At 35.1% G+C, this 15,345-nt stretch overlaps 1 protein-coding gene across 2 annotated transcripts in view; it reads left to right on the top strand.

Annotated features, from left to right (window-relative positions):
- Window positions 1–3,779: 3,779 nt before the first annotated feature.
- zgc:162952 overlaps window positions 3,780–15,345 on the top strand; it is a 28,938-nt gene continuing 17,372 nt past the window's right edge. Inside the window, exons 1-2 of one of the 2 annotated variants that reach the window (NM_001089574.3) lie at window positions 3,780–4,041; window positions 4,474–4,578. In NM_001089574.3, the coding sequence (NP_001083043.2) occupies window positions 4,548–4,578 (31 nt within the window). In that variant the 5' untranslated portion in view covers window positions 3,780–4,041; window positions 4,474–4,547. The remainder of the gene's footprint in view (window positions 4,042–4,473; window positions 4,579–15,345) is intronic. The other variant, NM_001431118.2, reaches the window with a different exon arrangement.

The following is a 15,345-nucleotide window of genomic DNA, read 5'->3' as shown; positions in this document are numbered from 1 at the left end:
TGTCGGGAAAAGTTACTTTTGAAAGAAATGCATTACAATATTGAGTTACCCCCCCCCCCCCCCCCCCCAAAATAGCTAGTTGTGTTACTTTTGTTACTTTTTATTACCTGGCTTGATCTCTTTGAGAAATAAATGTTTACTACTTTTGTACTATTTGTCTTAAATAGAATCACTGTTCATTGAGACAATCCCCTTTTCCTTTTCTTTGATGCGTTCATTAATGAACACATTCTCATGGACTGCATTTTGACTACTTTAATTTTAATTCAGCAATGTATGTTTTTAAAAGCGGATTAAACTAAAAAGTAACTCATATATTATTACTTATTGTTTATAAGTAATGAGTTACTTCACTCATTACTTAGTAAAGTAATATCAAATCAAATCACTTTTATAGTCACATCATAAGCAGCACTTGTACTATAATGAGTGAAATGCTTAGGTGCTGGCTACAAACGGTGCAAAATACAGACAGTGCAAAATACAACAACAACATACTCCCAAAAAAACAAAACAATATACAATTGGCAATAAACATTATGTAACTTGCATTACTTGCAATGTGTTACCTCCAACACTGATAATAACACATAATAAACATAAATAGTCATTGTTATGCAAATAGAAATAGAGCATCTACTGGGTTAAAGTGGAGATTAGAAAAACTTTAGATAACAGAAACCCAGAAAGGCTTTTTTTCACAGAAGGTGAAAAGTCCTAATATGAATGACAGTCTCTTTTTATTGGCAGATTATTGGCTAAATAATGTGCCCTACTAAAGCTCCATTTGTTTAAACTAAATGCTTGTGCTCCTGTTTTTTTCTCTATGTGTGTGTATTAGAATATTAAGTAAAGATCATGTTCCATGACATATTTCATAAATGTCCTGCTGTAAACATATATTAAAGAAACTTTTTGATTATTTATATTCACTGCATACTTGTATCTCTGCCAAATATTGTCATATCATAACATATGCATCTGTGGAAAGCATATGTATTTGACTTTAATGTGAAGTATAACCACTGGTTTTGTGGTTAAGAGTCACATATACAGTATTCAACATTTGAAGTGAATCAAAAATGGTTTTCAAAAATTGTCCTAGGAAAAGAATGAATGCTGTTCAATAGTTTTAGGACAACTTTGATTAAAAGTGATACTTCACTTCAAATGTTGACTACTGTATAATGAATATATAAAAGAGTATTGGACAGATATTTACAATTTAAATACATAAAATTTTACTTATTCAGCTAAAGACTGCATTTTGTCCTTATTGCCACAGTTGCTCGGTATAGAACATTTGATCATCAAGCAGATCACAAAAAGTCAGGTGCAAAATGTAAACAAATGGGGGCGCTCTTTCCTCAGTAATGTCAAGAGGAAATAGCTTTTAAGTTTTTTCAGGATGCACTTTAGCAATGCATTATTCACTGAAAGATTGCATGCTTGATATTTGGTGTATATTTTATAATCAACTCAGCTCTGTGCTGCATAATGATGTCCTGTAAATGTACCAGCCTGAGAGCCTGTATAATGTAGCAGATAGGATTAGTATTGCATTACGTGGTGTGTTAGCGCCTGGAAATCTGCTGTTCAGACACAAAGCATTTCGCTTTTATATACACAATAAAAAGCAATTTTAAGTCCTTTAATTAAAGTTGGCATTTGGCTGAATTGTCTTTGTTGCTTTTGTTTTGTTTCTGTAAATTATCAGTTTATCTACAAACCAGATGTAGTCTTCATAGTCCGTATCTGTAAGCATCATAGGTGTGTTACCAAGCCGGAGTTGTGTTTAAATCTGTATTTTATAAACTAATCTTTATAACGAACGAACTGCCATTGATTCATTTTCGGCTCTGAACGAGTCACTGACGGAAGCGGCTCGGATTGGAGCGAGTCATCTTCTTAAAGAGGCAGTCAGCCAAAAAAAAAAAAAAAAAAAGATAAATAAATAAAAATTAAATAATTAATTAGGTTAATAGCCTAATTCGCCTCAGTTCATCTAAGGTGACTTGAGAACAATGGCAGATTGTGACTTTTTTAAATTGTGAAGTTAGCCTTTGCCAATGTAGATGTCTTCATTAAGTGAATTGAATGTAAGACATGCTGCACTTTTTTCATGCAGGTTCATTTTGTCGACTGTCACAAAGACTATAGAATACAAATAGCCTTAAAGGGATATTGACTGTCATTCGTAATAAATAATTGTAAATGGATAAGTTGTGTTTGAATCTGTATTTTAATTATTATAATTACAACATAGCATAAAAGCAGCATAATTTACAACAGCTTTGAACATGGCTTATTTAGAATAAAAATACAGAACATTTTATAATAGATTTTTAGTAATTATCATTGGATCTTTGTACACAGCATGATTCCAAAACAAATGCTTTTTGATGCTTCCTAAAGTACAGTACAATGAGGTATATGCACACTGATTTTAATTTCAGTCAGCCAGCCCCAGGGCTTCCGGTTAATTGTCATCCCATACAAAATCACAGCGTTCAAGATCTGATTTCTTAAAAAAAAAAAAAAAAAAACAGAGATCTTCACTGTGCCTGGCTGAAATATGATATAAAGTGGGTATCAGACCAAGCAAGAAGCACTGCGTTAAATTCTTTGTTGAATTTCAGCGGTAACCTGCTGCTAATGAAGGTGCATGCGTTTAAACTGTCCTTTGTCCATTTTTATGTTTTAACAACCAAATGAATGCTTAATTCTATTTGACTGATTATATGTGAATTGCATTACTACATTTATGCTGTAAAAGGAACCTTATGAAATTGAAAATAGTCAAATTAAGCTTTCACCGGAAGTTCATCATTGACTGAAAAACACTAGCTTTGCCCATTGCCCATCATCGGGTTAATCCACAGTTCTGAGCAAATTTCTAAATGTTTTCTCTCAGCTTTCTCTCATGAGAACGTATGCAAAATGTTTGTTTGAATTCTTTTTTTTAAATTGTTTTAAAATATAGCTTCTCTATATAGTTTGAGCTTTGGAAAGGCACTGTATATATAAATTGTATTGTATTATTATTATTATTATTAGCTATTGTGTAATATGGTCATATTTTGCCTGCATGTGTTGTTGATTTGTTTTACTCAAAAGCAGTTATTGCATTTTATTTATCACAAGTTTCATTTAATATTAAACCTGAATGAGATTAGTTCCTAGCCATTTCAACCCCAAAATAGCAACTTTTGATTTTCTGTCAGTCTTACATGTAAAAAAGGCCAAGTTTTAAATAGGAAAATTAGTGAAACTCTTATTTTGGAACATTTGGAGTGATATGCTAATGGTCTAACCCGATTCAATGATTTATGCTAAGCTAAGCTAAAAGTGTTCAGCCAGTCAGATTTTTAATTCAACTGAGTAAATGAACAGTATGTTTTATTATCCATTTTAACGACATGGCTTTTAAGTGAACAACCTACATATAAAAAGTAAGAATTATTTATGGATGTGTGAAAATAATGGATGTGTACTCAATTAAAATACACGTTGAGTATAATTTATTATATTTCTATTAGATAAATGCTTAGAAGTGGGCAAAAAACTAAATAAATGTGACCACTGAAGAGGAAAACGCAGTGCACACATTTACAGTGAAGAGATTCGGAAGATTCGAGTCACTGAATCAAAACTATGCCCAGTTCCAAACAACTCTGCTTTGAAGTGGTCCAACAGGTGGGTGGAGCAGAACGCAACTATTATGACGTCATGGCAACTGGCTCCCACTACACACACACACACACACACACACACGGTCCATTAAACATGTATTTGTCATCCAGGCTGAACCGCTTTAAACCCTGTCGAGCAGCTGAAGGAGGGTGTTTCAGTGAGTGTTTGAGGACAGTCAGCTTGAGTGACTGACGGTAAATGGAGTCCATCCAAGAAGCGCAGTAGAAGCGATGCCACCGGTTTGTCTCCGACTAGAACTTGTTTATGGTTTATAGTCGATACTATTTGATCGGTCAGCAATCAATCAACAGCAGCAGCGGAGGTGAAAACACCGGGGTGCTTTCTGCTGTAAGTAACCCATTGATTTATGTTTTTTTCCCCAGAGTGCTGTGGTGTTGTGCTTTTTTTTTTTGGTTATTTTCTAGTTATGTGTGTGTGTTTGTTAGTCTGAAATGATTCTTTAGACAAACGCACGTGCATATTAAAAATGTAAACCATTTCTGGTTGTCAACAGCATCTTGCTCATCCATCCACCCACTCACCCGTCTGTCATTTTCATGTACTCAATTAGCAAATGAACAGTTTGCAGCAGAGATAAAACTGGAATATAATAACTATTTCAAGTCTTTCTGTCTCGTACAATGCAATGTGATTTTAGACTTTATCAGAGTTCATGTTGCATTTAAGATGTCTTGTCAGAAAAATGTGTTTAATGTTTGTAAGTTCTTGCTGTGTTTTGTGTGTCTGTTCATGGTTGCTTCTGTGTGTCCCTTTTCTCAGCTTCTGTCATATAGGCACTTCCCAGTTTGTCTGTGTTTTGAGTTCAGACGGACCTCCCCTCCACCCACACCAAGATGCACATGAATAGCTTATTAAACCAGTGCAGTAAGTAACAATGCTTGGAAATTAATCAGTGTTTTGTCAACAGATGAAACAGTTAGTTATGCTGCTACTGTATACACCTGCATGTGTCATAAAGAACTGGTTTTCAGCATTACTTTGCTCTGCTGGCGAGGTCAGAAATTTGGACTTTGCAGAAAGAGGCTTAATTGTCTTTTTGATTTAAACAGCTAAAACAGTTCAACAGCTAAAATATCATTAACATGTTTTGGCAAAAAATGTTTTTAAAAGTTATTAAGATTAACGTTAATGTTATGTATTACATAATGGAAGTGCACAATTGGAAGAGTCACGCTCCTCCATCAAGAACATATTTTATTATGCACAATATTCTGGTGGGTTAGTTTCACAGTTTGTTTTTAATGCTATCACATCTGTTGGATTATTACCTCACCTCATGTAGTACATGCACATTACTTAATTCTGCATTTAAGGCTTTTACATATAAAATGAGTTGTCCACTCCACTGTATTTGCTATTTTTATATGGATATATGCATTGGAGACCACATTAGAAAGTTAGATTGCTGCCGGAAGTGATGTTAATGAGACCACAAGGGGAGCTCTACCTGCGGTCTGTGTTTGTCCTAATGCCCCAGTATAGTGAAGGGGGCTCTATACTGTCAGTGAGCTCAGTCTTTCTGATGAGACATTAAACCGAGGTTCTGACTCTCTGTGGTTGTTAACAATCCCAGGATGTCCTTTGAAAAAGAGTAGGGGTTTAACCCTGTCATCCTGGCCAAATTTGCCCACTAGCTTCTGACCATCATTGCCTCCTTACCCTCCCCATATCATAATTGCCTTCATTACTCTTGTCTCCTCTCCACCAAGCGAGTGTATATCATCTCTATAAGCCTGTTGTGTGGTGTGCGGTCTGTCGCAATATGGCTGCCGTCACGTCATCCATGTGGATACTGCGCAATGGTGTTGGATGAGGAGATTCCCCCCAATGTTTAAAAAGCTTTGAGTGACCAGAAAGCTCTATAAAAACATAAGGAATTATTATTATCATTTAAATGAAAGGGGTCCTAGGTGAAAAAAATATATAATTAAATGCAATTAAAATACACTTAAATACCCGCAAATAAATTTTTAGTACATTGTTATTTTTTGTGTTAAATGAAAGTTTGATGGTTTTACACTATAAATATCCTAATTAAAAGTATGTTTATACTTCAGTGGGACTTTAGTACACTTGACAAAAGCATACTAAATACCAGTAATACTTAAATAAATTTTTAATGTACTACAATAAAGTACACTACAGAAAAAACATCCAAAAGAGTTTTATTAGTGTGTTTTTTTTTAAATGTGCTGTAAATGCTTCAAACATGAGTTGATTTTTAGTACACTGTTTACATACTAATCCTAAGTTTAAAATAAGTTAATACATAAATATTAGTAATGTATTCTATTATAATCTATTAGTAATGTATTGTAGTAGAAGTACATTTTCCCAAAACTTGTACTTAAGTACACGTAATATGAATGCATTATTATCATTAACACTTAAATTGATTTTGAGTGTGATAATTTTAAGTTTACATTAAATTGACTTTATTAAAAATCTATTACTAATGTATTGTAGTAGAAGTACATTTTCCCAAAATAATTTTAATACAGTATTTAGCACACTTTTTTTTTACAATTTATATATTATTTTAATATATTACTATTATACTTTAAATTAGTCATAAATATATTTAAATGTTTAAAAGTAGGGTTCAAATGTATTTCTAGTTGTAACTAAATATATATTTTTTAAAATACAGATATAGTATGTTAAAAGCACATTTTAGTTCAATTTCAGGGTGTCTCAGTTGAGTACACTTAGATGTTATTAAGTTTATCTTAACATATACTTAACACTATCTTTTAGTACATTAAGTACAAAATTAGTGTGCGAAAACAAACACTTTTAGTACATTACTGAAAAGTGTACTAAGTATACTTAAATAAGATGCATTTTAGTGCACTTTTTTTACCTGGGATAGTCTACCCCCAAATATCATTCTGTCATGGTTTACCACTTACTTGTTTCAAGCCTTTGAGTTTTTTTTTTTTTTTTCTGTTAAACATAAAAGAAAATATTTTGAAGAAAGCTAGAAGCTACTGACTTCTATATTATTTGATTTTCCACAATCAATGGTAAATATTTTCAGCAATTTTCAAAATATCTTATTTTGTGTGCAACAGAAAAAAGAAACTCATAAAGGTTCGGAACCACTGAGTGAAACAGTGAGAAAATAAAAGTTTTTGGTTGAACTCCCTTTTTAATATCAAAATTTGTATGGATTATCAGCTTCTAAATATAAAGAGTTAATTGTATTGACCCAAATGGTCATAGTGTTGGATCCCTGATATTATTTTTTTCTTCCTTGTATTATAGTGATTATTAACTTTCATCTGATTGGGTGGACCAACATCAGTCTGAGTGGAACTAGTGCAACCCTGAACATTATGTAGCCTTGCCATTGCTTTGCCTAATTTGTTTGGTAATGTTGGAACTCAATCAGAGATGTCTGGCTCATTAGAGAGGTTTGATAATCTGCGCTTGACCTCTCTCTCATACCCATATTGCTGGGAATGAGTTGGCAGATTCATGCTGAGCACGTCATGAAGAGAATCTTGCAGAATAGATGTTCATGCATCATCTCTAGAGCCGATGACTTGATATTGTTGCCTTGGTTAGACTCATTACTCAGTGTTTCAGACAAGGCTGCTGCGTGTATCGGGTTGAAAAACATACCCTCAGTTCTCATCCTTGAATATTTGATGAATGTAAAATGCATGTCTCTCTTATGATGTGAAGTGACATTTTTCCAATAGAAATATATAACTGTCTTTGGTACTTTTTCCTTTTATGGACAGCACAATTTTTCGTTCACGAGAGTGTATATCTTTCAGTCTGTGCCCTCGTTTTGACATCACTGAGATCCTCCCTGCCCTTTGGTGTGAGACAGGAAAACAGCTTTCCTCCCTCCATCTCCTTCCAAAAGTACACAGCCCTGTCCTGTCCCTCCCCTCTCATATGAGACAACATATGTTTTTAGGAAGCTCTAGGAATAATTCTCTTAAAATTGCATTCATTGTGCACAAATAAGTACAGCATAGATGTATGTAGTTGGTACAGACTTGAGACACAAAATGTAATGTTGTTGTAATGGGTCAAAGCTGAGGGTAGATGAGCCCAAAAACTCAAACTTGTGAAGATAAGATGATGTGAGGAAGTGCGTAATGTTTATGTTGATGAAGCCTTGAGATGTGCTTGGCATTGAGTTGCATACATGACATAAGAGGTTTCTAATCGGTGACTCAATCCATCTGATAACATCAGAAGTGTCGCTACACACTTAATACAAACAGATACTGTACATGATGATGACTTGTGAAATGCAAACATAGCAACAATTCCAGATATACTGTAATTGGGTTGGTTAATTGCTATTAATTTTTTATACACTTATTTAAAAAATTTATTTATTCATTCATTTTCTTTTCAGCTTAGTCCCTTTATTAATCTGGGGTCGCCACACCGGAATAAACCGCCAACTTATCTAGCATATGTTTTTACGCAGCGGATGCTCTTCTAGCCGCAACTCATCACTGGGAAATTTAAAAATATAAATTTTTAGAAATTCATACTTCTATTAAGCAAGCATACTTCAAATAAATCAGAACTGAAAGTCACTGTTACCATAAAGTCTATTTTGAAAACATGTTCTTAAAATAATCTTTAAAAAGAATCATTGTTTCCTTATTCCTCAAGCAGCACAACTGTTTTCAGGATATAGTATAGAGTTCAGATAGTAAAATCCTCTTCTAAAATAACCATTTTTCTCAGCCTCCCATGTTTATGTTTGGTTATTTCACTTTAAAGGCATTGAAAAGAAACTATTCTTCACCATAAAAGTGAGTTTACTTAATCGTAATTTACTTTAGCCTAAGAAAAATGCTAATTTTAGAAGTAAATTTCGGACAGCACTTACAGGCGTTTGCATCTATTGTCTATATATATAAACACACACATACACGCTGCACTGTGTAATAAATGAGCATGTTCTAATGATTTCAGAGAGATTGCATGACTGGCAAAATAAAAATCCTGTATTTCAATATAGACATAACATGATTTGCTTTACGTATTCCAATAGAAAACATATTTTAAAAAAACTTTTTGTTTTACCTAATTCCTGCCAAATACATGCTTAAATACGCATAAGAGATGTATGCTTGATAGATAAGTAAAAATGAATAGCCATGTATGTATAGTTCTACAGTGCTAAATTTAAATGCTGTAAGTAATTATCAGGATTCAAAACATCTGATTTAATAACATCTAGTTAATAAGGCCTAGTTTTAATACATATTTAAAATGTTTTACTTCAACAAAAGAAGCTTTTCATGCTATAAATTTGATGTGTTCATAGGGTCAATATTGCAATGTGCTCATCTGCAATAGTCACATCGTAGGGTCTGCAATGTCAAATGAAGAGTAATTGCACAATGATTTAATAGTTAAATGTAGCCATTATAGAAAGAATTGATCCTTTGCATGCATTTTTAGGGCAGAAGACTTTGTGGGCATTTCAGGCAAGTATGTATCTATAACAAAGATAAGTTGTAGGGCTGCACAATATATCATTTTAGCATCGATTTCGCAATGTGTGAATGCTCAATAGTCTCATTGCAGAACCTGCAATATGGATTTGGGATTATAGTTGACCAGGAGCCACAGTTTAGAACACATCACAATTTAGGTGTCATTTCAGTTTAATTATAGTAAATTTTAAGTTGATCAATTGCATGTGTTTTTAAGGCCTGTAGCTGAGTAAACAATTTAAGTGAGTTTAAAGCATTTGGGCACAAGTAATTATTAGTTTTTTTCCATTATTGTGCAGCCGTATGAAGTTGTATTTATTTATTTACACAATGAAGATTATACAGTGTTTTATTTATCTGAAAACTATTAAATTACTTTTAAATCCACAAATATGTTTATCTTCACACAATAGTATTGTTCTGTGCATGAGATTTGTTTATTATATATTTTATGCAGTTGCACTCTCCTGCAAAATTATGCTAATCAATTGAAAATTATAATATTTTTGCAAATAGAGCTATTTATGTTATCTGGTGAAATTCTTTGCATACAAAGATGTATATACTGTATATTGCAGAAAGTCAAAATATCACAATGTCAGTTTTTTTTAATATCATACAGGCCTATGTGATCATCACTGATATATGAATTCAGCAGATATAAGTTGCACTGCATCGCAGTTACATTGTCACTGTTTGTGATTGCAGCCTAATATAGAGACAAAGCAGTCTCTGTTTAAAATGGTTATGGTTAGGAAACTAGATTTGCTGTCCCTTTGATTGATTTTTTCCCAGACAGGTGGGCTCCAGTCCCAACAAACTCATTACAAATAGACATCACACCTAAATTGCTTAAATAATTGAGTTTGTGCATGCACGCATTTGAGCTTGATCAATTCAGCATGCTGCTTTGGACATGCTGAAACCACAGCTCCAACACCAGACAGATAGAGATGGAAAAAAGAAAGACATTTGACATTTTTTGATGTTTGGTTGGTATGCCACTGTGCTGAGTGTTGTTTCGTGAAGAGAAAGAGAGTGGGAGAGAATGTGAGGGGGAGATTTCTGGAGCGACGCCAACAGATCCAGTCTGGAATAGACTACAGCTACTGCCTCTGCAGTTCACACCAATTCCAGAAACCCTGTGTGGAGAGGGAGAACTTGTCATAATGTGGATAAAAAGAATGCACAAAAACAATTGCACGACATGCTATGCGTTGATGCTTATGGTTTGAGTGAAAGCGGATTTACTTTGGTGTGAACTTGAGCAGCATGTGACATCACTGTGACTTCTTATCGCCGTCTGTATCATCACTGTTCTGGCTTTCATTTGAATATGTTCAAGTCTTTGTCTCATGCTTCTTGTCATGTCCCTGGATCTGTAGGATCAATTGATATCGCAATATTCATCTTAATTTGCATGTTAGGTAATGTTTTCACCACAACACATTCATTAAACGTATTTTGCGAAGTGCCTTGGCTAGTTTAGGGTTGACCTAGTATTTAATAAAAAATGTCACTAAAAGAGATTAATTCAGGACAGAAACATTGTTAGTGTTGCTCTAAGACAAACAAATGGTTCGTTCTGGTTTGTTTGGCAAAACAAAAAAATTGTCTTGTCTAAAATATAAATCATTTGGTATTAGTTTGTTGCTGTATTGAATGGTTGTTTAACATCAGTATCAGATTTGTGATCACCCCCACATGCTTTAAATTTGTGAAAAATGGCTCTTTTGCTCGTGTAATGTTTTTTCAGTGTTGTTATCAAGTAAAAATTGACCCAATTTTGCCCTGAGGCAGTAAAAAGAAGTACCCTTATTGCATGCACACACAATTTATATATATATATATATATATATATATATATATATATATATATATATATATATATATATATATATATAAATACATACATACATTTCTAATCAGCCAATCACATGGCAGCAACTCAATGCATTTAGGCTATAGACATGGTCAAGACGATCTGGTGCAGTTCAAACTGAGCATCAGAATGGGGAAGAAATGTGATTTAAGTGACTTTGAACATGCCATGGTTGTTGGTGCCAGACGGGCTGGTCTGAGTATTGGCGAAACTGCTGATCTACTGGGATTTTCACGCAAAACCATCTCTAGGGTTTACAGAGAATGGCCTGAAAAAGAAAAAATATCCAGAGGGCGGCAGTTCTGTGGGCACAAATGCCTTATCCGAGGTCAGAATAGAAAGGCCAGACTTATTCAAGCAGATAGAAAAGCAACAGTAACTCAAATAACCACTCGTTACAACAGAGGTATGCAGAAGAGCATCTCTGAACGCACAACATGTCAAGCCTTGAGGCAGATGGGCTACAGCAGCAGAAGACCACACCGGGTGCCACTCCTGTCGTCTAAGAACAGAAAACTGAGGCTACAATTCACAAAGGCTCACCAAAATTGGACAATAGAAGATTGGAAAAAACGTTGCCTGGTCTGATGAGTCTCGATTTCTGCTGCGACATTCAGATGGAAGGGTCAGAATTTGCCGTCAACAACATGAAAGCATGGATCCATTACTCTATGCCCTAAAGGATTAAGGCAGTTCTGAAGGCTAAAGTCAATTAAACTAGGTACGAGTAAGTTGTACCTAATTAAGTGGCCAGTGAGGATAAATACTAAAATAAACGTACATGTAAAGAATGAAAATTTGGCAACTATCAGGTAACGTAAAGCATAATTGAAAAGAGAAAAATGAGCAATTGAACCAGTTACAATTTTTTTTATTAAAACCACATTTAATTTGTGTGCAAAAAGGGGAAATCTAAAATCAGATATTTCTTAAGGTTTAAACATCTCTAGGCTGTCGACACCACTTGTTTCCTGTTCTGGTGTTAAGCAGTGAGTCACTTCAACTTTGTGGAGTTTACCTGATCAGTGAGTCAAAGCAGTCTTTAGGTTATAAGCTGTGAATGAAAGTCTGCATTGTCAATAAGAGTTCAAACAGCATAAAAAAAAATTCTCAAATTAGTGCTTACATGAGTTTTAGAGCTGTGATTTATTATTTTTTTCTTCTTGTAACTATTCGCTTGGTCCAAAAATGAAAGGAAAAAATCAGTTTGCAGAATGTGTTATTTGTGCATGCTAGTTGTGTCTTCCTGTAAAAGTTAAGAGGGAAATTCCTCTCATGTGCGTGTCAAGTCCGTTTGCGGGCCTTGTGACGGCATCCTCTGACGTGCTGTGTAAACTTGAAGTCAATGTCTCCCTTTGACCCTCATATTTTACAAACCCAGAGTCTCCTCTCCAGTGCCAGACATCAGCTCCACTTAGATAGTGTCTGTTTCCTCTGACAGTAAGTGGGAGTTTGACTCTACTTCCACTGCTGAATATTTTCACTCACTGCATTGTTAACTTGTGTGTTTTCTGTCTCTAAATAAGTTTACATGATTGATGTCTAGATGAAATTGTCAGATGATGTAAATCAGCTTCTCACAGGAGGAAGCTTTGGCTTGCAGCTTGGTCCTAAAACATCAACAGGACGTTATGTTTGTTGGTTTATATTTATTATTTTCAGTATGAACAATGTATTCTACTCCGTAAAACCAAAGTCAACTTTATCAAATTAAACGTGTAGTTGACTCAAAATTTGCTGAAAGTTAATTCTACTCATTTGAAAAGAGTGTTAAATGTAAAGAGTTAAACACCTCATTACTTCAACTTAAATGGAGTAAGTTCACAGTTCTCGTTTAGACCAGTTTTTTTTAACTCAAATGGTTTGTAGCAATATATTCCTCTCAAACTGTTTGAGTTGCCTTAACTTATTGGGTTTACAGTGCTAAGTTGGTTTGAGTTCTCTTCATTTATTGGTTTAACTGTGCTCAAATTGCTTCGTTTACTCAGAGGGAGTAAGTTCACAGTACTCATTAGGATTAGTTTTTGAACTTATGGTTGGTTGCAATCGGTTTCCTCAAATGGTTTGAGTAACCTTACATTTTTGGGTTTTACAATTTGGTATGCTTATGAAGGTAAAACATTATCAAGCTGCAATTAATTGCTGAAGCCTTTTATCATGCCATGCACTATTCTCTTTATTAAAGATTACTTTAACATGTATAATAACAAAAACATGTTTACATATGGCTTTATACATGTTGAGGGTAAACATGTTTCAACTAAATTTAATTGCAAAATGATTATGAAGTACAACAGGTACCACTTTACTATAAAGCCTCATTGGTAATTGTTAGTTAAATGGATTAAAGTTACCAGTGAGAATTCCAGAATCATTACAGTATAACTAGTAGTTTTAATTAAAATGATACAACTGAGTTTTATTATTTACTCCATTTAATAAAATATAACACTGTAAAAAATGCTGGGTTCCACACAATTCCTACATTTGTCCCAACACAAATTAAGTTAACTTAAGTTTTACAAATTTAAGTGGATCAAATATAAAACAATTAAGTAGTCCCCAAAACACTCAGCTAAGATTAATAAAAAAAAAAAAAAAAAAAAAAAAAGTAAAGTTCTAAATGAACAAATGGTAACTATTGGAATCTAATTGCACAGTGCTAGCGTATAATAGCCCTATAAATTAGTCAGAATTTAAACAATTGTCAATCAATATTTCATCATGTAGTTGTAACAAGGAGACTGACACGGAGGGATCCATTATGCAGTATTTATTAATCACAACTTCACTCAAACACACCATGCACCCGAGTACACACACACCCCACACACACCCCACACACACACCCCACACACACCCCACACACACCCCCCACACACACACCCCACACACACACACCCCCCACACACACACACACCCCACACACACACACACCCCACACACACCCCACACACACACACACACACACACCCCACACCCCACACACACCCCACACACCACACACCCCACACACACACACACACACACACCCCACACACACACACACACACACACACACACACACACACACACACCCCACACACACACACACCCCACACACACACACACAGTAGTAGTAGGGGTATCAAGAATGATGATGAACAGACACAGAGTGAGTTACCAGGCATGAGTGGAGGGTAATGAGCGAGAATCAGAGTCCGTGTATCAGGCTTGGGTCGAGGGCAGGCAGAAAGAATCAGAGTCCGTATATCAGGCGTGGGTCGTGGGCAGGCAGAAGGCGAAGCAAAGTAAGAGACAGGCTGGGGTCGTACACAAGAGATCAGGCTGGGTATAACACTCAGTAATGCTGGCCGGGGCTGAACAAGACTTCGCACTGACTGAGTGTTTGAGTGCGGCTTATATGAGGTACGTGGGTCGTTAACAAGATTCAGATCAGGTGTATGCGCAATCAGTGTAGATGGATGATGTAATGCTAAAATCCGGAGATGGCGGCCTCTGCTGGCCAGCGAGGGGAATGACCGGGACCGAGTCGGTGACAGTAGTAGACCAGATTAAACTGAAAAGTTATGAAGCCAACCCATTAAGTCTCCATGCATTGGGCTTTATTTTAAATACCGTTGCTATACACTGTGAATTTTCTTCAAAAGATCTCCAAAATCCTAAATAATAAACATTTATTCATTATATTTGGAAGGGTCCACATTATTTGTATTGTGCACATTTATTATCACGATATATTGATTTATTGAATATCAGCTTATATCTTTACTCAAGCTTCAAAAAATTTCAATTCCCTGTAAGTTTTCATAGAGGAACCTGCAGAAATCACTCTTGAAGTCTTTTTTTCTTCTGTATTTTAATCGCAGAATGATAAACAAGAACGTTGGATGAAAGATTTTGAATGAAACAGACAGACATAGAAAGGGTTGCAATCTAAGCGTTTTGCTTTTTAGTGAGGTTGTAAAAGCAAAAGGGCTGTGATTGTGCATCTGCTGCTGGAAACACAAAGACTGCATGTGTGTGCTTTACTCATCATGAATACTACTGGATGATTCCCGCTTGAGTAACAAAGCTCTGCGGGTCGGGGATAAAGCGTGCCACTCCGTGCTGTTCCCCAACAGCATCATTGGGCTGTGATGACAGTCACCATTGACTTCAGTGGCCCACATTACTGACAGTGTCGCCACAACATGAAAATACTGATCCATGTACTTATTAGCAGTGTTGGGGGTAACTCATTACAAGTACCGCGAGTTACATAATAAT

This window comes from Danio rerio, chromosome 5 (genome assembly GCF_052040795.2).
Source record: "Danio rerio strain M-AB ecotype USA chromosome 5, GRCz13ab, whole genome shotgun sequence".
Lineage (NCBI taxonomy): Eukaryota > Metazoa > Chordata > Actinopteri > Cypriniformes > Danionidae > Danio > Danio rerio.
The sequence above is the reverse complement of the archived record's forward strand: the minus strand, read 5'-3'. Positions and strand labels throughout refer to the sequence as shown.